Source organism: Dendrobium catenatum, unplaced genomic scaffold, assembly GCF_001605985.2.
Source record: "Dendrobium catenatum unplaced genomic scaffold, ASM160598v2 fragScaff_scaffold_264, whole genome shotgun sequence".
NCBI classification, from domain to species: domain Eukaryota; kingdom Viridiplantae; phylum Streptophyta; class Magnoliopsida; order Asparagales; family Orchidaceae; genus Dendrobium; species Dendrobium catenatum.
The window spans coordinates 1,453,047-1,475,706 of record NW_021318726.1 but is presented as its reverse complement, the minus strand read 5'-3'; the positions used below and the strand labels follow the sequence as shown (position 1 = coordinate 1,475,706).

Sequence of the window (22,660 nt, the reverse complement as noted above, 5' to 3'; positions counted from 1 at the left end):
GATAAAGAAAACTCTTTTAGTTTTGAGCAAAAACCTTTCTCATGGCAAACAACACCTCTTGTTGCTGCTTGTCGCCGGCCACCACCATCGACTATTGACCGTCACTCACCATCCTCAGCCACCATATATATTGGCTGCTAACCACCACCACTGCCTTGACAAGCCACTGTGCTACAACTACCACTTACTGTCATTATGATCATGAACTTTACACTACATTTATTTTACTTCAAATCAAATAAAAAAAATTATTTCACTGTATTTACATTACACTTATCTAAATAATAACAAATATTTTTTAAAACAATATTTTTTAGGATGTATTTCTTTTTCACCCAATCCAATCACTAATAAAACAAAATAATACTGATTAACAAAGATCTCAAAGATAATGATCATGAAAATCAAGCAAAATCTCATATTTTAATTTTTTAATATTAAATTTATGTCTTTTGCTCGTTTTTTGTGCAAGGGCCGTACATTCTCGGGCCCACGGATTCCAACGTGGCATAATTTGGACCGTCAAGGTTCACTTCTTGTCGTTTTCCTTCTTATATATATTAGGCAACGTGGGACCTTTCCCGTGGTCCACTCTAGTTGCCCTCTTCCTGATAAAGCATATTCACTCAACAGATTACAGGCATTAGACACAACTCACCTTGACTTATTGGTTGAAAGCTTATATTTCAACTAAGAGGTCCTGAGTTCGAGTCTTTGTGTATGCGTGGTGTGCATGAATTTGCCTTAATTGATCAAAATATTCCAAAAAAAAAAAGATTACAGGATGGAGCAAAATCAGTGTTGGTCTAATGTTGGTGGATGATCTCGTTAGGTTCCGTCAAAAAATTAGTTACGCCGTTAAGTGCTCTCTTTAGAGTGACAGCGGGTGGATACTCGCGTTAAATGTTTTGAACGGGATATCTACCCTCTGGCATCCTCAAAAGATGTATATGCCCGCGTAACAAATCTCTCGATAGTCCTACCAACAACCAACCACACAGATGCAGGTGCACACAATTATTTTCTCCTCATTTACAAAGTAGCACCACATGAGAGAGGAATTGTTCAGGCTCACCAACTGAGCTAAGCGAGGTGGTTACTAAATAATACGTCGTAGCATTGATTGAAAGAAGGAAAAGAACTAACCACTAAAATCCTGACAACTGTCACCGTTTGCTTTTCTTGCTCGCCCACTAGAAGTAGCCATACTTCGGCTCGGCTGAATCCCAGTAGATAGTAGAGCTCTGCTGCGAGCAGGAGGGTGACGAGATCCCCATCTCCGGCTTCCGCTCCTCCCGTTCTTAAAACCCTAGGCCCAAAACTTTCGAGCTTCCGATCAGAGGGAAAGAGGTATGGAAAGACCTAGCTATATAATTATTGTGTGAACGTTAAATTCTTTTTAAATTTTAATCCTAGGCTTCCTTTGAAACAGCTTTCTTCCTGCTTTCTAAATCAATTTTTACAAAAAAATTTCAACTAATTTTTTTTTGTACTAATAAGCTTCTTTAAAAAATAATGAGAGCTATTCCAAATGAAACTTTAGGGTTACTTTGATTTCTTTATCTTTTCCTTTTCAAAAATGTAAATAGAAGAAATGAATATTTTAAACGGAGAAAATAATATAATAACGCTTCTCAAAATAATAAAAAAATTTGAGTTTTGGTTTAAAAAAAAAAAAGGATAAAATTAAGTAGTCTCAAATGAGGCCTTAGTTTTTCAAAATAAAATTTTAATTTTAAAGATTTTTTCTTTTTTGAATTTTTGAGTCAATTAAAGCCAAATTAATACATCAAGTTTTAAACTTACGACCTTTTGGTTGATAGTCAAAACCCCAACCAACAGATCAAGATGAAATCAACCAAGTTTTTAACAAAATCACATTCTACATCTATTTTAGCATATCTGAATTTAAAAATTTTGATAAATTTGATAAAAAAGATTATTCACAACATAAAAATTTATTTAATATGATAATGAATTTATAATTAAATAAAACAATTGTGAAAAAATTATCACAAAAGACCCATCTTTAGTAGTTGCACATATAATCATTACAAGAAAATAAACTTTTTAAAAGCTATTTTGAGTATTGTAATTTTAAAAGTAGGACACCATTTTTCTAATAATTTACATACTTATTATTAAAAAAATTTCTCACTATAAAAATTTATGAAAAATGTAAGAAATTATAAACAGGCAAAACTATGATAGTTGTGTAGTAAACAAAGTTACGAGAAAGGTGCTTCAAATTAAACTTAGGCTTTGTTCGTAGCAGCTTATGCTTTTCTATGTTGCTTTTAAAGTTCTTTTCTAAGCTTTTTAATGTCAAAAGTTTTAAAAAATAGTGAAAAGTTATCTTCCAAATATATATTATTTTTTACTAACTTATTTTCTTACTAATAAAGCTATCAAAAAGCTTTTTCCATGAGTACTCATATATTTGCTATCTTGAGTGCTATAGCCATGGGCGGAGTTAAAGGGGGCCTATGGGGGGCACAATCATAAAATTTCTCATATCAATAAGACTTCTATGATAATCTTTTCACTATTCTTATCTATCTCATTATAAAAATAGCATCAATACTTTTTTTTTTAATGAGAAAGGAATTTGATAGCTTATATTTATTTATCTTCTCTTGTAACTTTATTGTATGACTCATAACTTTGATTTCCCTCTAATTTTTCACATAATCACCTTTACTTGAAAGGATTAATGCTAGATAGTTTCTTCTTCTTCAATCACATGATGTCATCTTAGGCTTTGTTTTGAACGGCTTTTATTTTTGTAATAGAAAGCTACTTTAAGAAACAGTAAGAAAGCTGTTCCAAGCAAAACCTTAATCTATAGGAATTTAATAATAATATTTTTTTGCCAACTCACTCTAATATATTTCTTGAATCGCCAAATCTCTATGCAAGATGCACTTAAGTTCTTACAAATGATACTCTCTTGAAAATTAACTCAACTCTACTTTTTTGGATTAACCTATTTTATACTTTATGATTAAATTTCCATTGTTTTACTAAGAATTTCATTTTTTTTATATTTTTCATTTTATAATATCTCAAAATAATAATTCTTAACTACTTTTGATTTCTTCATGTTCTAATTGATATTCAGTTATCTTCAATCTTAAATCTTAATCTTTAAAACTTGTTTAAATATTTCTCAGCATATATTCATCATAGTTGTAGATTTGGCTTTTCTTACCTCTCGTTTTAAAATTTATAAAATCCTTAAAATCATTACCTCTTAATAATATTCTATTTTTCATCATTTAATGCACATTTATTTTCTTTGAGACCTCTCGGATTACTTTGCACGGTTTATTTAAACTCCTTAGAACTGTTATGCCTATGATAATTTCTAACCACTTCATTTGATATCAAAATTGGTTCAACTAAAAAAATTTAATTTGTTCCTCTAACAGATCTAACATGAAAGAATAACAACTTCTCATTCTTTTTAATTATATCTTATGCTTAGTGAATAGTTTTTTTTATTATTATTGTTTACTTATATGCTCTAATGCTTATCTCTATAATTAATTATTACCTTACATGGTGTGGTAAACGTTCTACTAGAATTACTTTTCAGTCTTTCCAAAAAGAATGTTCTACTGTAAAAAAGATCTATCTATTTGTGATTTAATAGTTCTATCTTTTAAAGTACTCTTCTTGATTCATTATGTTAATTTTCACAGTTGCAAGATCATAGGAATCGTTAGTAAAGTGATTTATTTTTAAGCTTCAAAGGGAGATTACCGGATCTAAATGCTTGAAATTTTATATTTTAGGAGGATACTCTCAATGGCAACTGTGACCGCTTCAAATTTCATCTCACAAGGTTTTCAGGCCAAATATGGTGGAGCTTCTGAACCAGGAAAAAGAACATACACGAGCAGGAGCATGACCTCTTTGAGGAACCAAACTTCTGTGTATCATGGCCTGCGACCTCAAAACATGGTTGATACGCCTCACAAGCGAGCTAGTTTGAAAGCAAATGTCAGGGAAAGAAGCAGAGGCCCTTTTCATAAGGTTTCCCAGCCTTGGCTTATCTTATGTGGCACTGGAATGAACATAATCTTTGTTGGAGCTGAGGTTGATCCATGGAGTAAAACTGGAGGACTTGGTGATGTTCTTGGTGGATTGCCTCCTGCGTTGGCGGTAAATATTTTTCCTAAGCAAATTGAGAGAAAACAAGCTTGTATGGATTTCATTTTGATACAGAAATTCTGAGAGTATTGTGGATTGTTTATTTGGCTTCTTTAAATTTATTGCGCTGATGACTGTTAGGATGGCATTTCTATAGGCATATGGGCACCGTGTCATGACAATTTCTCCACGATACGATCAATACAAGGATGCATGGGATACTAGTGTTCGTGTTCAGGTTTACTTCCTAGTATTTGAATCCTATATTATTCAATGTGTCATGCATTCATGGGAGGATCCACCTGAATTAAGTCCGGAGGCTGAAAAAATTTTAAGAAAAACTCTTTATTATATGATTATTTAGATAATTTGTCCTTATTCATGTATTTTTTAGTCTTTATTACAAGGACTTTTGGGAAATTTCCCCCCCTAAAAGTTTTGAAATAATATGATCTTTAGATAATTGTCCCAACATAATTAAATACATTATGTAGAGATGTTAGTGTTACGGAACGATGAATCAAATACCATGTCGAACCCCGCCAGAGGGCGTTGTCCAATTGGACCCCCGACATATGTGCGAAGTATACAATGATGAACAAATAAGGGAGACAACGCCATCGGAATAAATTTTGGTTGTAAGGATATTTTTGAAAAAAATTCTATACTTTTACTTATAAATCCCCTCCCCCCCTGAAAATTAAGGCTGGATCCGCCCCTGCATGCATTATTGTTAACTTATTTCTATCTTATCTTATCTGATGATTAGTGATAGTCTATTTCTTAAAGGCTTCAATCTGCTATTCAGATTGAACTTGGGGATAGGACTGAAACTGTTGGCTTCTTCCATTGCTACAAACGAGGAGTTGATCGAGTTTTTGTTGACCATCCAATGTTTTTAGAGAAGGTATATAAATCTTCATGGCTTTATTGGGAAGTTCGATGACAAGTGATTTTTGGAGCTTATTTTAGTGGATGGTTTTAGGTGTGGGGTAAAACTGGAGGGAAGATATATGGTCCTGTGACTGGAACAGATTACCAGGACAACCAGATACGGTTCAGCCTTTTTTCTTTGGTGAGTGATCAATCCTTCAACTCCAAGTCATCCTAGTATTTGTGTTTTTTCCAAGCTTATTATCATGAATATTTAAAATTTTACCCTGCAAGTTACTTCTCTAAATAGTCATTGTAATTTCATATTTCAATACTAGATCTTGCTCCTTAAGGTTCAAGGTTTCAAGCTGCAGGAAGAGCACAAAGAACACTAAAATCATGAGGGATTTGCATACATAACTCTCAAAACTATCATAGTTATTTATTTATTAACTAGGCTTTATGACTTGCATAAAAACCTACAATTTGAAATAACACAAAAAATAATACTCTCCTTGTCCTCTTTGTACGATCCCATACCTAAACTTTCGCATACAACCAATGCCATCGTCCTTCACTAGCAAATAGCATCTTTTTTTTCACTTTATATTTCCCTTAAGTCCCTCTCAAACTTAAAGAAAAATTCTGTAAGTTGGTGGTGAGACCTACAATGCTTTATGGTGCGGAATGTTGGCTATTAAGAAAGATAGATGCAGACCTAAAAAGACTTCATTGGAAAATATTAAAAATAACATTTCATTATTAGATTTAGATAAGAATTTGACTCCTAACATGACACAATGGAGAAAACGGATTCATGTAGCCAAAGACTTGTTGTTGTTATTGTTGTTTCTTGATACTTTTCTATTCTGGATAGCCAGAAATTAATGTTATTGAATATATCAGTAAGACAAAAGAAAATTATCACCTAATATAATTTTAATTTAGCTAATTAAATTACAATTGTATGCACATAATTGCATATATGAATATAAGTCAAGAAATCACTAGTTTGTAAAATGTCATTTTGCTTTGTGCATTGTAGTTAAAAAAAAGCCCTTGGGCATCACATTTTGCTAGCACTTTCAAAACACTGGCAGGATGGAAAGTTAATTCAGTATATGTGAACCTATTTCACACTCACTATTATTTTCTCATTCTTGTCGTTTAATCTGTAGGCAGCGTTGGAGGTTCCTAGAGTCTTGAATCTGACCAATAAGTTCTTCTCCGGGCCATATGGTATGAACCATATCTTTCTGCAAATTCTACTTTATACAGCTTTCAAAAAGCTTCTGCTCTTAACTCTTTCTTCGCTCTCCTTATAGGAGAAAATGTCGTGTTTATTGCTAATGATTGGCACACTGGCATTCTTCCATGCTATTTAAAAAGCAAGTACAAAGCCAATGGAATTTATAAGAGTGCAAAGGTAATCCATCCTTTCTGTTTCTATGTGGCAGTTTTCTTGGAACTTAATTTAGCTTCCAAAGCTTGGACAGAGCTTAAGAATATGTCCTACATGTTTGTTAGGTAGCATTCTGTATTCACAATATGGCATACCAAGGTCGATTTGCCTTCTCAGACTTTTCACTTCTAAATCTCCCAAATCGTTTCAAAGCTTCTTTTGACTTCATTGACGGGTAAGAAAGTTTCTCCATGGACAAACAGGTTTTAGTTCAACGAAGCTGTTTGTCTTGTTTATCTCTGTGCTTCTGCAGGTATAACAAGCCGGTAAGAGGAAGGAAAATAAACTGGATGAAGGCTGGTTTGATAGAATCTGACACAGCCGTCACTGTGAGCCCTTACTATGCTGCAGAGCTTGTTTCAGGGGTAGAAAAAGGTGTAGAATTGGAAAACATCTCGCGAATGAAGGTTCGAAAAGGGATTGTTAATGGCATGGATGTCAATGAATGGAATCCAGCCACAGACAAATATATATCGGCTAATTACGATGCAGAAACAGTGGGTTCTTCTTACTTTGTTTTTGTTCAAATCTTTTACTTCCATCAATTCTCATGAAAATAACAATTACAGGTGACTGAGGGCAAGGCTGTGAACAAGGAAGTATTGCAAGCCCAAGTGGGTTTGCCTGTGGATAAGAACATTCCTGTCATTGTTTTCATTGGAAGGCTAGAAGAGCAGAAAGGCTCTGATATTCTTGCAGAGGCCATTCCATTGTTCATTGAAGATAATGTTCAGATTATAGTTCTAGTGTGTATTCGAAATGAATTGTTTATGTTGTTTCTTCTCAAGAAGTTGAAATTTGTAAATTTGGAGTAGTGATTGCTTTGGATGTTTTCAGGGAACTGGTAAGAAAAAGATGGAGAAGCAATTGGAGGAACTAGAAGCAAAATATCCAAACAAAGCAAGGGGAGTTGCAAAATTCAACGTTCCCTTGGCACATCAGATGCTTGCTGGCGCTGATCTGATTGTCATACCCAGTCGATTCGAGCCTTGTGGCCTTGTACAGTTGCAAGGCATGCGATATGGAGTGGTATGCTCTCTAGAGTTTTCTCCTGCTGTTTTTTGAGACCTTTTAGGATTTATTTGAAGTAGCAGCTTCACAGGTTTATAAAAATAACTATAGGGTTCTTATGTGGAAATCAGATTTTTTATCAATGCTGCTGGAGAGGAGGATGCTTAGGTGGATGAGTGGTTTTATCCTTAGAGATAGGATACGAAACGAGCATATATGTAATAAGGTTGGAGTAGCTCCAGTGGAAGATAAGATTAGAGAGAGTCGTCTTTAGATGGTTTGGTCACATTAAACGGAGGCCTTCCGATGACCAAGTTAAAAAAATCGAGGTATTAGATTTGACTTATGCTAGTTATGCTAGGAAAGGTAGAGGAATACCTAAAAAGACTTGGTTAGAAAATATTAGAATCAATCTTTCTTTATTGACTTTTAACAGGACATAATGGCGAAAAAAGATTCATGTAGCCAAGCCCATATAGTTGAACAAAGGCTTGATGTTTGTTGTTGTTGCTGCCGAAGAAGAAGTCAGCATTACTAATACTATATAATACTTCTTTTTGCTATCCTCAGAAATAAGAAAGCATATTGTTTCCAATGTGATGAAGGTATTGAAACTCTTTGCAGCTGCCCATTGGTTCATCGACTGGAGGACTTGTCGACACCATCAAAGAAGGCATTACTGGATTTCTAATGGGAGCCTTCAGCGTTGAGGTGGGAATACCTTTAACAAATTGATCTTCCACTGAAATTTCGCTAATTTAATCTACTCGTCTTTAGTGTGAAACTGTCAGCCCTGCTGACGTTGCTGCGATTGCATCAACTGTCAAGAGAGCTCTCAAAATCTATGGTACTCCCAAATTCACAAAGATGATTCAGAATTGCATGGCACAAGATCTTTCCTGGAAGGTACGTAGCATCAGCCATAACAAAATATATTATCTCCATCAACACAAGTGATGCTTAGGGCTATTTTATTTTATCTGAGCTCTGCCTTCCATGCCATTGCAGGGCCCTTCGAAGCAATGGGAGCAGGTTCTGCTCAGCCTGGAAGTAGCAGATAGTGAACCTGGATCTGAGGGAGAAGAGATCGCTCCCCTTGCCAAGGAAAACGTGGCTGCTCCTTGAAAGGAGTCAGAGCTAAGCTTGAGCACTCGCCCTTTTTGGTATGTAAAGCCTTGAAGTTTCAGAACTTTTGAATTCAACGTATGGTTCTTGGTAGTTCTAATGGGTAAATTCCGGCTATAACCAAGCTCTGCATTTGTAAGCTACATAATTGAACAAAGCACAATTTATATGGTTGGAGTTCAATTTGGTGCAGCAATTACTACCAAGTAATAGCTCCTATCTACCAACTTTCCTGCGTTTCTTATCAGGAATTTACATTTGAATAATTCAAAGAAAGCACGGAAGAATCCCTAACGGCTAATGTACTGATAAATACACTAAGGCTCTATTTGGGACAGCTTTCTTAATGCTTCTTAAAACAACTTTCTAATATAAAAAATAAATTTTTTGCACAAAAAAATTGCTTTGAGAAGCAATAAGAAAGCCATCCCAAACAAAGCCTAAGGCTTTTTTGGGACAATTTTTTTTAATGTAATTTTTTAATTTAATTTTTTTAAAAAATAATAATCATTAAAAAAAATCATCTCAAGTGAAATCATTATTTCCTCCATACTACCAACAATATTTGAATAAAAAATTATAATAGTACTAATAAATCTTTGTCAAAAGGGTCAATCATTTCTAAGAACTAGACACTCTTTGCATGATTTAAAATTAATTTCAAAATATAAATAAAGTGTATTTTTATAAGTTTATATTTATCATCATGATTCAATTGTTAAAGAGTTAAAAATTTGAATCAATTCCTTTATTTTTTTCAATTTTCTTATTATATTAGTACTTCGTATAGCCGTTGCCAACATTTTTTTAACATTAAATAGATTGAAACTTAATTTTATTACACATAAAATATTAATATTAAAATAATATTGAGTGAAGTATTATTAAATCTAACAAAAAATGAACTTATTTATTATTCATAATAAAATTTTCTTTTTATATTATCAAAACTTTATATAAAGATTAAAACTTGATTGTTGCTTTATTGATAAGAAAATAAAAATAAATTTAAACAATGTTATTAAGGCCAAAGACCTCACCTTTAAAGCAAAAAAGAAAGATTTCGAAAGCAGCATAGAAAAGTAAAAAAATATCAGCTCGTCACTAACCAAAATCATCATCAGTACATAATCTGACAGAACCCACAAAAATCTTTAAAAAGAACAATTCGAGGAAGAAAAAAAATTGGAAAAAGGGAAAATTTAATAACTCGTCTCTGAGAACTCGAAGCCATGACAGCACAAAACGATTATTGAGATTTACCGCATCATCTATGAGCCGTCACCAGCGTTTCGATAAACCTGAGCCCATCAAACCTGGGAGCGAACTTATCCACCCCTCCGTCCCTTCGCGATTCTGATCCCGCTTCCTTCACTCGTCTCTGAAAACTCAAATCCATGACAGCACAAAACGATTATTGAGATTTACCGCATCATCTATGAGCCGTCACCAGCGTTTCGATAAACCTGAGCCCATCAAACCTGGGAGCGAACTTATCCACCCCTCCGTCCCTTCGCGATTCTGATCCCGCTTCCTTCGAGCCCGACGGCAACGACGAACCCTAAAACCACAGATCTCATGTCCCATAAAATAGATGAAGAAACAGGAAAACTTACTTAAATTTTGATCAAATCTCTCGAGCTTCATTTGATTTAAAATTTTCACTTGCTTTTAAACATAAAACATTTGTTTGAAGTCGTAAGATATTGTCTCGGATAAAAGTAAAAAATGAACGATTTTTTACGGCAGTTTCTTACCACAATTTGTCTGAAAAAAAAAAAGATAATGGAAATATAATTTTAGTTCATCAAACGGATTCTTTATGATTTACTCTGCTATCCAATATAGCTTTTTTGAAGATTATTTAAATTTAAATAATTTTAATAAGATTTTCACCGAACGATACATGTATAGAATCTAGTTTCCGATTTTCGATTTGTCCTTAAAACATATTCAAAAGCTTAATCAACCGAATTCTAGCTTCCTACCTCATTCTTGAAGTGCGGGCCGGCACAGCGGTCGGAGCCGGAAGAGAGAGCAACGTAGGAGGCGGCGGAAACTGATGCGGTGGCAACCGATGCGGCTGCAAAGATTCCGGCTTTCTTCATCTCTGCAGCGGTAGAGAAGAGCCGGAGAAAATTGCCGCCTCGCTGGATCTACTGAGACCCAAAAGCCTAGCTCTGGCTGGAAAATTATGGCTCAAAGAACTTTCCCGCCTATTTGTATCCTCAGACCAATTGGCTGGATTTAATTTGGGTTTGGGTTCCGGGCCGTAGGTGGGGCCCTGTCATGACGCCCTAACGGCGCGTTGCTTGGTTGTCAAGTGGTCCTGCCTTTAATGCTTTACTTGCGTTCGACGCCGTTCGCTGGTAAAAATAATAATATTTTGTGCTTTAAAAAAAAAAATAAGAACACATCGAATTTAAACTTTAAAAAATATTTAACATTCGAAATATATATTAAATTTCATTTTAAATATTAGATATATATATAGATATATATAATATATTGATTAATAATATTTAAATAACCTAATAAATATAATTAAAAATATTTATAAAAAAATAATCATATTAGTCGAATAAAAAGTAATTAATAGATTAGAAGTAGTATTTAATTATTTGACAATAATATAATAATCAACAACTAAATAACCATCAATAAAATCTGTCTTTTTATTATTTTTTAAAGTTTTACTGAAAATCTCTATCCCATTTTAAAACTCAAAATTATAAATGTAAAAATAGTTATTGAACAAAGCATAAAAAATATTAAATTTTGGTATAAAAAGTTCAACATAGGCTTCGTTTGCGACGACTTTTTTATTCCTTGTTAAAACAAATTTTTAGTACACAATTTAAATTTTTTTAACTAAATTACTTTAAAAATAAATAAAAAAACCGTCTGAAATTAGGCCTTAATCAAACCATATTATTAATCATAACATATGAGGAAATATCTCATAAAAAAAGGCTTCAACAGCTAAGAAGATGTCACAAATGTCGTTGCTCCATCAATTAAAATCACGTTCTAAAAAAGGAATATTTAAATTAGGAAGTGATGACATTTCCAGTCCTAATATCCTAAAAGAAATTCTGAAGATAAATGCAGCTCATCAACCACTACGGATAGATAAAAAGAATAGCCAACTGATCATTAAAAAAGGCTGATTGATAGCCAAAATAAAAAAGAAAATATTTAATCCAAAATATGGTGTTCGGTATTATCACGAGGCACCCTATGAGATTGTGTAAGCTCAATAGAATATAAATACTTGGAAGTAGATCCATAGATTAGGTGGGTCAATTCAGGCCGGCAGGTCGGATTCAAGTTTGAATCGGATCTCATCCATTTATTTGACCCAATTATGACTTAACATTAACCCATCTAACTCAAAACTAACTCGTTTAACTTATTAGCATATTGATCATATATTTATTCGTATTAATATGACACGTTCGCTACAAATACGAACCATTTAATTTGAACATGTCTTGGTTAACTAGAATCTGATACATTTAACCCATTTTCAAATGGTAATATGGTCAATTATAAATTTTCAAATCAAATTGAACTCAATCAGAAATTTAATTTTTAATATTTTTAGCATGAACTCGACTGGAAATCCAATAAGGTCAAACTAAATATTAATTTTTTGAGTTTAATTTGTATTGGGTTATAGGAGTCATTTATTTACGCATTTACCTTAGAGTAGTAAAGTAGCAATATAATTGAATGATTACATGCTGATTCATTCCATCATTAGCATAAACCTATAGCCACCTTTGGCTTTGTTTGTTTTTTTTTAAACCGAAATCAACTTTATTTCAAAAGAAAAGGGACATACAATCAAAAGTAAAGAATAGCCAAAAAGGAAAGATATAAAGCTGAAAGAAAGCCACGTTAACCCAAAAAAAGGAAAGTAAGCCAAGAAAGATAAATAATCCAAAGAACCAGACTCAAAATCATCATCCGGTTGCCAAGCTTGGATCATCCGTTGGAAGAAGAGTAAACATCAACGAGAAAATCCAAATACGAAATCCACCGTAGAATACATCGAAAAAGGATCCACCAAGGTTGCCAAAACAAGTCAGAACTTTCCAGAGGGGCTTGCAGGATGGGCCTTTCAGAGGGGCGTGCAGGAGGCCTGCCTCGTCATAGTCTGAAAAACAAAATTCCATCATTTGGCTTTGTTTGTGTCAATTGTCTACAACTATGAAAAGGGCTCTGAGTTCTTCATCAAAATTAGCAATTTACTACAATTCCTTTATTTCCATTAGTGCCTTCTCTCACCTCTACCACCCGCATTATGCAGCTCGTCTCTCGCCACATCCTGAGAGGATAGCATAATCACCTATAAATACTCCATTTAGCCAAATATTCATTATCAACTAGCTTTTTCATAAGTCTATCGTACGTAGAATTCTACCACCATTCGCCAGTCAAGCATGTGGTAGTTGCTCACCATTCTTTTAAGATGCTAGAAGATATTCCTCCTCCCAAACTCCAGGTTTCGCCACTACGTGGACACCAATAACCCAATTAAGCACTTAGCAAGCTTCAACAAGCCTGCGTTAGCTAAGGTGATCGACCTTGAAGTTTTCTAGGTTGAGAAGGATCCCCTCCATGATTGCATTTCATGATTCACTTGAGTTGGCCCACATGAGGTGAGTAGTAATGACCTATGAGTTTTCCATCATCATTCTAGCACTGATATTAGATATTTGGGATTCTTGCTTATAAATGCTCAATTGTGAAAAAAAATCTCTAATAACAATTGTTGAAATGATGGAGGAGTTAAAGATCATAGATGTTGACAAGTTTATATGTACATTCTAATGTGTATAAGCATATTCCTTAAATTTCTTTATCTTATTTAACTCATGCATACTCTGATCAAGTTATAGTTAATATTCGGAGATTTATCATTTAGAAAATATTAATACGTAAAATTTGAAGTTATCTTCAAAATTATAATTTATTAATAAAATCAATTGGTTATTCTATATATAACATACCAATATACTTTATGAATCTATTTCCAAGTATTTATATTCTATTGAGCTTATAAAGTATATTGGTATGTTATATTATAAGCTACAAGAACTACTTATTGTTCTGCATATGAGAAGGTAGATCATATGCTTTAAGAAAAATATTGCTTGGCATTGGTGGCTAATTGTAATGGACAATTGGACATTGATCATTGAAAGAATTTAAATGTTATTGGCCAGAGCGTTAAAAATTGGGTGATCATGGGTGGTGGGGTTAGTGAGCTTAATTGATTGTTCTTCTAATAGATTGAGTAACCAAACAACAAGAAAAATAGATGCTAGTGATTGTCATATATTGATAGATGGTGGGAATGGAGCAAATATTATTAATAGCTAGCTCGGATGTTTTCCTACTAGGAGTACAAATAGAGTGATTGAGATGATGATCATCGTATGCCGATGCCTTGTGAATTTTGGATGTTAATTGTATGATGATGGGTCGTCATTTTGGCCATTCCACTGATATGAGGATAGATTGAGCAACTACGACAAATGTTAATGACAACAGAATATTAATATTTGGTAGGCAATGGTTGTCGATGGATAGTTAAAATTGGATAGTGCATAATGGTAAGTGTTTTTTTAACAATTGTATTTCAAATAAGAAAATGAGATTAAAACAAGGACCTTAGAACATCTGAAGCCAAAAAACATCAGAAAATAGAGAATGTAAGCAAACTCAACAAAAGAACAATCAAAGAGGCAAGAGTAGAGGAACCAACAACAGACTCAGGGGATGGTGAAGCTCCCTGCAATCACCCCGTAGCCAGGTTTAGACCATTCATTGGAGATAACCACTCAAAAACACAACTACATCCAACAACTCACTCAAGCAACTATCAAGCAGAAGAGCAGATAACCAAGGTTTCCAAAGATCCCTGGCCACCAAGATGACAAGCAAGGAGCCGCCTCATCATCTTCCAAAATTGCCAACCAAGCCCACGTCAACAAAAAGAAGATAATTCAAAAATTATTCCTTCTTAGATTTACTTTTACGTCTCTTGCCACCACCATTGAGTACTACTTGATCAACTACACATCCTACCATGAAACTATACATATCATCATTAACATGGTCACCAAAATCATCAACCTCCCCCTATAAGGCGTAGGAAGAGGCTCATCCAAATCCAGTCAATCAGATTGATCCAAAATAGAATTATTCAAAGACCGGGCCAGATGTCTTTCAATTCTGCATTAAACATAACAAAATAGAAATCTCAACAAACTCCTCATTTCCCTTTAAATCATTCACAATCGGAGACAGATCTGAATCAACATCACCAAGGGGCATCACAACTCCAGCATTACCCAGCTTAGCCAAAATTTCACTACCCCTATCAACTAAAAAATTGAAGTATCACCCGGTTCTACAGTATCAGCACAAGAGGAGATAGCAATAAGATTAATGCAACAATTATTAATATTCAAAGAATCATCAACACTATCAACACTAGCTATATTAGTGCATTCAATAGGTAAATGTGGCACAACTTCCCCAACAAAAATAGAAGGCAAAGGTACAATAGCATCCTTGACAACAGAGGGACCCATATCCCTAATAGTCCCTCACTCCAGAACCAAATCATTACTTTAACACCATAAGCTAAAATAATGTCGTCAGCAATCAAAAAAATAGGGCCTGTAGGGGACAAAATCACGGATAAACCATTAACACCTCCATCAACAATGTTAGTATCTGAGAAATTAGGGCCAATAAAGGCCAAAGCCACAGGTACATCGTCACCCAAAAGAACATTAGTTTACATAGGACTGCCAGCATCCGTCAAATCCCCCCTAACCCCATCTTCATTAGCAACCAAGGACGAGACAACCAAATCATTACTTTTAGTAATCCCAACAGGAAAAATAGGAATGAGAGAAATCATAACAGGAAAGGCGGCAGAGGGATTACAACAGTCACCCTTAACATGACCAAGATGCTTGCACGACTCACAGAAAGTAGGAAAAACTTTCATATGCACCCTTTGAACATACCCAGACTTCTCAGGCCCAAATCAAATTTGCTTAGGAAAATTTTTAGTAATGTTAAGTTCCACTAAGACCCGCACAAGAGAAGGCCTAGAGCCAACAGAAGTAGCATAGTCTACTTACAAGGGACGACCGAACATATAACCTAGAGCATGAATGATACGAGAAGAAAAAACATGGGGTCTCAGACTGGGAAAGGATACCCAGATCGGAATCACCGGAGATTTAATACCGACATGTAGAAATGGAGACCATTTTGTAAGTTTCATGAAGCAATTGTTCACCAAATAGGATCTATGGCAAAAAATTATATTGTAATCAAGGTCATTAGAAAGCTTGATCAAAATATGCGACTGGTCAAGAACAGTTACGGAGAATTCGGCATTGAGCTTCAAATTAAAGAAAAATTTCCGAATTGCATTCAGAGAAGGACGACGCGTAGGGAAAAAACCAACCAACACAAATTGAAACAGTACTGAAAGAGCACTAATTTCTTCCTCCGAAAACCACAGGGAACGTCAAGTCATGACCCACAATAGGTATAGCACAAAAATTACATAAGATTTTTACCAAACAAAAACCATCCCATTATATATATGTAAAAATATGATCAATTTATATATTTAAAGAGTTGACATTTTGCCCACTCTACTTGAATCCCATACACTCAATGGAATGATTTAAGTAGTTTTCCCTAGCTGTTATATATTTTTCGAATGTTTTAATGTCTTTATTAAGTCATAGGCTCAACAAATTTATATCATCAATACGCTAATTTTAACTTTAAACAAAAAAATTAATTTTTTTTATCTCCTGAATAACCTCAAGAAGTTGATAATTATATTTTGTATTGATATCATTAGGTTAATTGCATCGAAAGCCATTTCCTCAGTTATGAATTTAAAATTTTTAGCTAAAATAAGGAAGTTTTGAAATAAAAATTTTGATTTAAATCCGTATCGATTCAAATCAAATTTTTGAGCATATTAATATCATATAAATAAACTGATTTTGTAGAAAAATAAAAAAATAAAACACGCGTTAAAAGCTGCGAACGTGCTTTGGCCTCAATAAATCAAGAAACTGTGCAATTGATCACCCTATCCTTCTACGGAATTTGTATTGTGTTCGGACACGGTACCGAGAATACCTAATGATACCGAGTGCAGTACCGAGCTTTGTACCGAGCGCCTAGTGACGTAGCACTTTTTTATTGGTCTTTGGATGCGTTTGATATCCAGACACAATAATTACTCTCATCTTAGGCCCTATTTAGAACAATTGCAGCATTTTTTATAAAAAAATATTTGTGAGGATATTATGGAGAAGTTTTGTTATGACTCCAGCCTCCAATCAAATCAATCAACCTGATGTATACATATAATGTGTATTATATATATCATATGTATAAGTCATATGTCATGTACACATATACATATTGTAGTCCGGATGCGGGCTGGTATTGACTCCGTATCGAATAATTTATCATTTTTATGTGGGAAAATAATTTTTTTTAATTGAAAAGCTGCTTTTTTTAATTCTATGTATTATTTAAGTTAATTTAATTAATTATTTTGGTTATAATTTTTTTCTATAGTTAATGAGTTGTTGTGATCCTCTCTCAACCTTAACCTTATGGGCTGTTTGGCAACAACCATGATATCTAATTATATTGATAATCATCTAATTGATTATTTAATTATTTTAAAATAAATAAATATTCAACTAATACTCCAACTAATTATTCAATTAATAATTTAAGTGTTGTTTCATTTGTTTTAATATTAATTATCTTATTAATCACTTAAGTTAATTATATAAAAGTTTTATGACTAATTACACAATTAATTATTTAATTAAGCTTTTGATTATTTAATTATACTGCCAAATATATAAACAACACAACATTATATCACTAATTATTTTATTAAACTAATTAATCATTAATGTTTTAAATTATAATAATTAAGTTAATTAGATTAATTTATAATTTTAGATGGTAGGCTATTTGGGTCCTGATTTTCATCTTTTCTATTTCTTCGTTGTTTTGCTTTACCTCGTGGTCATTTTCTTCGTTGATACTGCTTTACGTGCTTAGCATATAGTGTCGAATTGAAAGCTTCACCTCCTTCGATATGCGAATTGAAAGTAATTGTCTTTATACCTTTTGCGCTCTTCGTCGGTCAAATTTGATAAATACGCCGACCTCTAGGATTTAGTAAATACAAGATTTAAACCAAATATAAGAAAAAAGTTGGTTTATCTCACCATAAAACCTAAGAGATTCCCAAATCCTATTTTATAAGATTAATAATAAATCTTTCTCAAATACTTACCAAACAACCCCTTGGTTTATAACATAAATATTGAAGAAATAATTTATGTTTTTTTGGGGACAAATTAAGGGCCATGCCCATTCATTCCATTAAGTAAAAGCTAATTACATGTGTAGAAAATAGAAAAAAAAAAACCCAACAGTGAGAGGATAAAAAAACAGCAAAAAAAAACAAGGAAGCCTTCAGCTCACACAATTTTGTAAAATAAAATATTGTAAAACCTTCAGCGCCCCAATTTCATTTGCATTAAGTAAAAATTAAAAATTAAAAACCCAAACTGCCACAATTTTTTCTTGTTTTTTGTTTTAATAGCTACTGCTGCACTAACTCGGCAACAAGCTTCCTCAAGTACGACAGTTGTCCCTCCGAGAAATTCGGCCTCGCCTCTCGGCCCTCCGCGCCCGAAAAACCCAAAACCGCCTCGCTCATCTCCTTCACCCTGTCAACGATCACCCCATCAATCCCCATCATATGCTGCATATAAACGACCTCCGCCGTGTTGTTCAATCCTCCATATGTCAGAAGCCGGAGATTGGCTTCCTTGATTCTGACCACTTCCGCCGGATTCCTCAACACCGCCCTAACCTCCGACACGATCCCCTCCAACCCATTCTCAACGCATAGCTTCACGGCCTCCTCCAACGAATTCCTCCTCTCGTCTCCATGGATCTTCAACCCCCCGTCGGTGAGGAAGAAAACAGGGTAATCTCGCTGAACCCGCCGGATTATCCGCGCAGCATCCGGCTGAAATGTCGAGAAGATCACCGGCCTTGCGCCGGCGTTCGTGGACACCAATCGAAATACATTTTCGACAGTATTGAGGAGATCCTTTTCGGCGTATTCAAGATTGTCGTCGAATTTGAGCTCAATGTTGAAGCCCAATAGGGGATCGACCTTGAGGAACGCTTCTTCTAGCGTGCAGAGCGGATCGTCAGCCTCGACCACCCAATCGAAGACCCTCCCTTCGGCGGATCGCCTGAGCAAAGGCTTCCCGGACCGAATCGCCTTCGGATCCCTCTGGGCACCATAGGAGAGGAATTCTTCAAGGGAGAGATCAGTGACGCGGCGTTCATAGACGGCATCGAGATTTCCGGTGAGGATGAAATCATCGTGGAAAATAATGGGAACGCCGTCGCGGGTTACCTGAACATCGAATTCGATGTAGGAGATCGGTAAACTGGCAACAGAGTTGAAGGAGAGGATGGAATTCTCTCTCATGATCGCCGACGATAAGGAGTTCATTCCATTGCCGCGGTGGCCGATTACGGCAAATCTCGCCGGTTTAGGGGTGTGAGAGGAGAGGGAAAGGGAGAAGGAGTGGACCTGTTGGACTTGATCGAGGGTGGGGATCTCTAGCACGGGTACGGCCTTGAGAGCCATTGGGGTTTCGAATCTCGCCTGAAGGCGGAGGAGATTGAGAAACTTTGAAGATTGCGAGATTTGAGGCGATTCAGGCGTGGAGACAGGGTTTTTTATAGTGCTCGAAGAGGGAAGGAGGAGGAAATTCGAATATTCGATATCCGCCGGGAGTGGGGGAAGGAGATTTTGGTTTATTCTAACGAATATTCGCTTGGTATTCGAATTGATTGGTCGGGACTCAGGCGGAATATTATCTGGAAAATAAAAAACTAAAAATTTCTAATAATATTTGAACTAAATAATGACAACTAATTATTTCCCAAAAAAAAACAACTAATTAATATTTATATTAATTTTGATATTTATTAACGAAATTCGTGATTTATTTAAATTTTGTTTTTGTTTTTATTTAAAAGGGCCATCTTTTTTGAAATCTTATAAGACACGATGCCTGCACGCCAACCAGACAACTACCACCTAACCGCGTAGTCTGTCAGATTAGCTCGTTTTGCTGACTATTTTCCACGTCGGTAATAAATTTCGAAATATTTGTATTAATTATTTGCTGATATGCGTTAATAAGATAGCTTAATTAGTGGATTATTTTAACTTTTAAGTCCCTGACTAGCATTTATTTGATTTAAAACTGCTGAAATTAAAAATAATAAATTGATTGGTTTGATTTTTTTTAGATTTAGATATGAAAAAATTATATTAAATTAAATGGTAGTCACTGTCAAGAGCTTTCTATAATCCATGTAGGGATTAGAATGTTTTTTATTTATTTTATTTTATTTTAGGATGTTTAGGGGATTCTAGCCCGATGAGATGGGAGGAATTTATTCCGTCAACCACTCGGTCACAGACCCGATCTCTGAGGTTAGAATGTTAGATAGCATGATTAAAGGTAATTGATGGCAAGTTTTTAAGAAGAAAATCATAAATGCTATCAATAGTGCAATATATGCAATAAAGTCTAAAGGCTATTATTAATATAATACATCCATTTTATTACATTATGATATATATAGTAATAATATGAATAGTTGGTTTGTCTCTTAAATTTAAATAAAGATTTTCTTAATATATTCCTATTAGCTAGTTGTGAGTTGTGACTTCTCTTCAAAAGGCTAAATTTGAATGAATGAAGACGGAATCGGAACTTAATATATGTACAAAAGTTTTAAGAATTCACTCATACAATATATATACAATACTCGAACACAATACCTCTTGATTGGTAGCATGGGCGGATCCCCATACAAGTGAGGGGGGGCAAATGCCCACCCTCAATTTTTATTTTATTTTTTAATTTTAGAGGGTATTTTTTGGAACATTTTGGATATTTTGAGTATTTTGCCCCCTCTCAAAAAAAATTTTTGCCCTAATTTTATCAATCCTAATCATTTTTGCCCATCCCCTAAAAAGAAGCTGGATCCGCCCCTGATTGGTAGGCAAAACTCTAACAAACAGATCGAAGTGACCTGCGTAGAATAGAGTAGTTAAAAGTACTTGAAGTAGTAGAAGAAGAATGCATCATAGGAAAAATAAGTATTCTAATCATGAATAAATATGATAAATAGTAGATTAATGTTTAAATTAAAGTTATATTTTATTTTAGATAAAATATTATGGTGTAAGATAATCAAAGTGAACATCTTCAAGATTTATAGCCACTTCCTCAGGATTAATAACTAATTATAATATGGTGAACATCACGAGGCGAAATCAAGTTCAATTTTAAGGGGGGCAAGTAGAGTACAAAAATAATTAAATATATATATATAAGAAAAAGTTATTTAAAAAAATAAGAAAGAAAAATAAAGTGTAATTAAATTATCATGAAAAACATTAAAGAAAATATTATAACTAAATTTGATGAAATATATAGATATTTTAGGACAAATTAGGACAAAAGAGTTTTTTAGGGGGGCAAAAGTAATTTTTTAGGAGGGGCAAAAATTTTTGTTTCTCTCCTATAATTTTTTTTTTTTTTTTTTTTTAACTATATCCTTATATCAACATAGTTCGATTTCATATTCACACTGAGGCCAATTAGATAAACCTTACTACTTAGGCTTCAATTAAGACCATTTTTTATATTTTTTAAAATTATATTTTGAAAGTAATAAAGTCTACCAATCAAAATCTTATGCTTCATTTGGATGGCTTTTTATTGATTTTTTTAACAAAAAAAATTGCTTGAAGAGTAACAAGTCATCCCAAAAAAGAAACCTAGGTCCATTTGAGACGACATTTATATATTTATTATATATTATATTAAAGTAGTTGTAAGTTGTTGTTAAGAAAAATAATTTTTTAAATTTGATGTAAAAAAATCTTTTAATATCAATTTTTTTGAAAGCAGTGAAAAAATAATAGTCAAATAAGATATATGATTTGCAATTTGAAAAGTAAAGCAATAAGAAATGTCCCAAGAGAAGATATTATTACGTGCGCGACATCATAAAGGTCCGGAAGCCAATTAAAATGCTTATCATCACCAATCAAACATAATATATTTAAGTGACGTGACACGTTTAATTGCCCTCAAAATTCAACATCCACGTTTAACAATTCTCCACAAGAAAGCGTTATAAAACAACTTTCGAAGAGAAAATCGATATAGGCTGTACTTATTTGGACATTTTATATGGATGAAATGTGCATATGAGGAATAAAATAAAAAAATACTTTATATAAAAAATATATATATAATTTAGCCTTATAAAAAATAGCACACAATTTTCTCATCAACTCTTAAATCACCAACAAACTCTTAAATATGCAGAATAGCTTCTCAGATATTTTTAACAATTATCTCAAAGAACTACCCACCACTAACGGATGGCGACCGCCACCTTTAACCAACTTATTAATATTCAATTAAAAATAATATTTTTAAAAATATCAAAATATATTTTATTTCGCATCAAATATAAATAAAATAAATAAATAAATAAAATAAAAAAAAAAAAACTGGGGACCCTAAAAAACGAATTTTTATTAGGTCCAGACACCTTGAAGTAGCTCTATATCGCGCGCCAAATAAAATGGTCACCCGTGCCTCTTACTTCTTTACCGTGCGGCCCGACGACCCGATCCGGAATGGAAACCCGGTATTGCTATGTTCGTGTATTGCTAGTTATTTGCTCGGATTGCTAAGGTATTGCTCGGTGTTGCTAGGTTATTTTGGTCTTGACAAATGGTTTCTCATTACGAGCAATACCCTGTCTGTACCAAATCAGCTAATACATTAGTAATATCGGATTGCCGGTTCCCGGTCGGGTCCT

General features: G+C 33.9%; 3 protein-coding genes and 1 pseudogene across 3 annotated transcripts; 2 read left to right on the top strand and 2 right to left on the bottom strand.

Annotated features, from left to right (window-relative positions):
• The first annotated feature begins 1,110 nt into the window (after nt 1-1,110).
• LOC110099111 (granule-bound starch synthase 1b, chloroplastic/amyloplastic) lies at nt 1,111-8,853 on the top strand. The gene is made up of 14 exons (XM_028693380.1): nt 1,111-1,350; nt 3,798-4,167; nt 4,313-4,393; nt 4,964-5,062; nt 5,141-5,230; nt 6,207-6,267; nt 6,354-6,454; nt 6,556-6,665; nt 6,744-6,987; nt 7,060-7,236; nt 7,328-7,519; nt 8,126-8,212; nt 8,279-8,407; nt 8,510-8,853. The coding sequence occupies exons 2-14, from the start codon at nt 3,811-3,813 to the stop codon at nt 8,624-8,626; spliced, it is 1,845 nt and encodes a 614-aa protein (XP_028549213.1). The 5' UTR covers nt 1,111-1,350; nt 3,798-3,810; the 3' UTR covers nt 8,627-8,853.
• An 850-nt stretch (nt 8,854-9,703) lies between these two features.
• LOC110099144 lies at nt 9,704-11,006 on the bottom strand. The gene is made up of 3 exons (XM_020826222.2): nt 10,615-11,006; nt 10,161-10,187; nt 9,704-9,995 (listed from the first exon to the last, which is right to left on the bottom strand). The coding sequence occupies exons 1-3, from the start codon at nt 10,732-10,734 to the stop codon at nt 9,894-9,896; spliced, it is 249 nt and encodes an 82-aa protein (XP_020681881.1). The 5' UTR covers nt 10,735-11,006; the 3' UTR covers nt 9,704-9,893.
• A 7,066-nt stretch (nt 11,007-18,072) lies between these two features.
• On the bottom strand, nt 18,073-19,464 carry LOC110099096 (glycerophosphodiester phosphodiesterase GDPD1, chloroplastic-like). The gene has a single exon (XM_020826133.2). The coding sequence runs from the start codon at nt 19,386-19,388 to the stop codon at nt 18,321-18,323; it is 1,068 nt and encodes a 355-aa protein (XP_020681792.1). The 5' UTR covers nt 19,389-19,464; the 3' UTR covers nt 18,073-18,320.
• Nucleotides 19,465-22,420: 2,956 nt separating this feature from the next.
• Nucleotides 22,421-22,660, top strand: part of LOC110099137 — a 5,363-nt pseudogene continuing 5,123 nt past the window's right edge.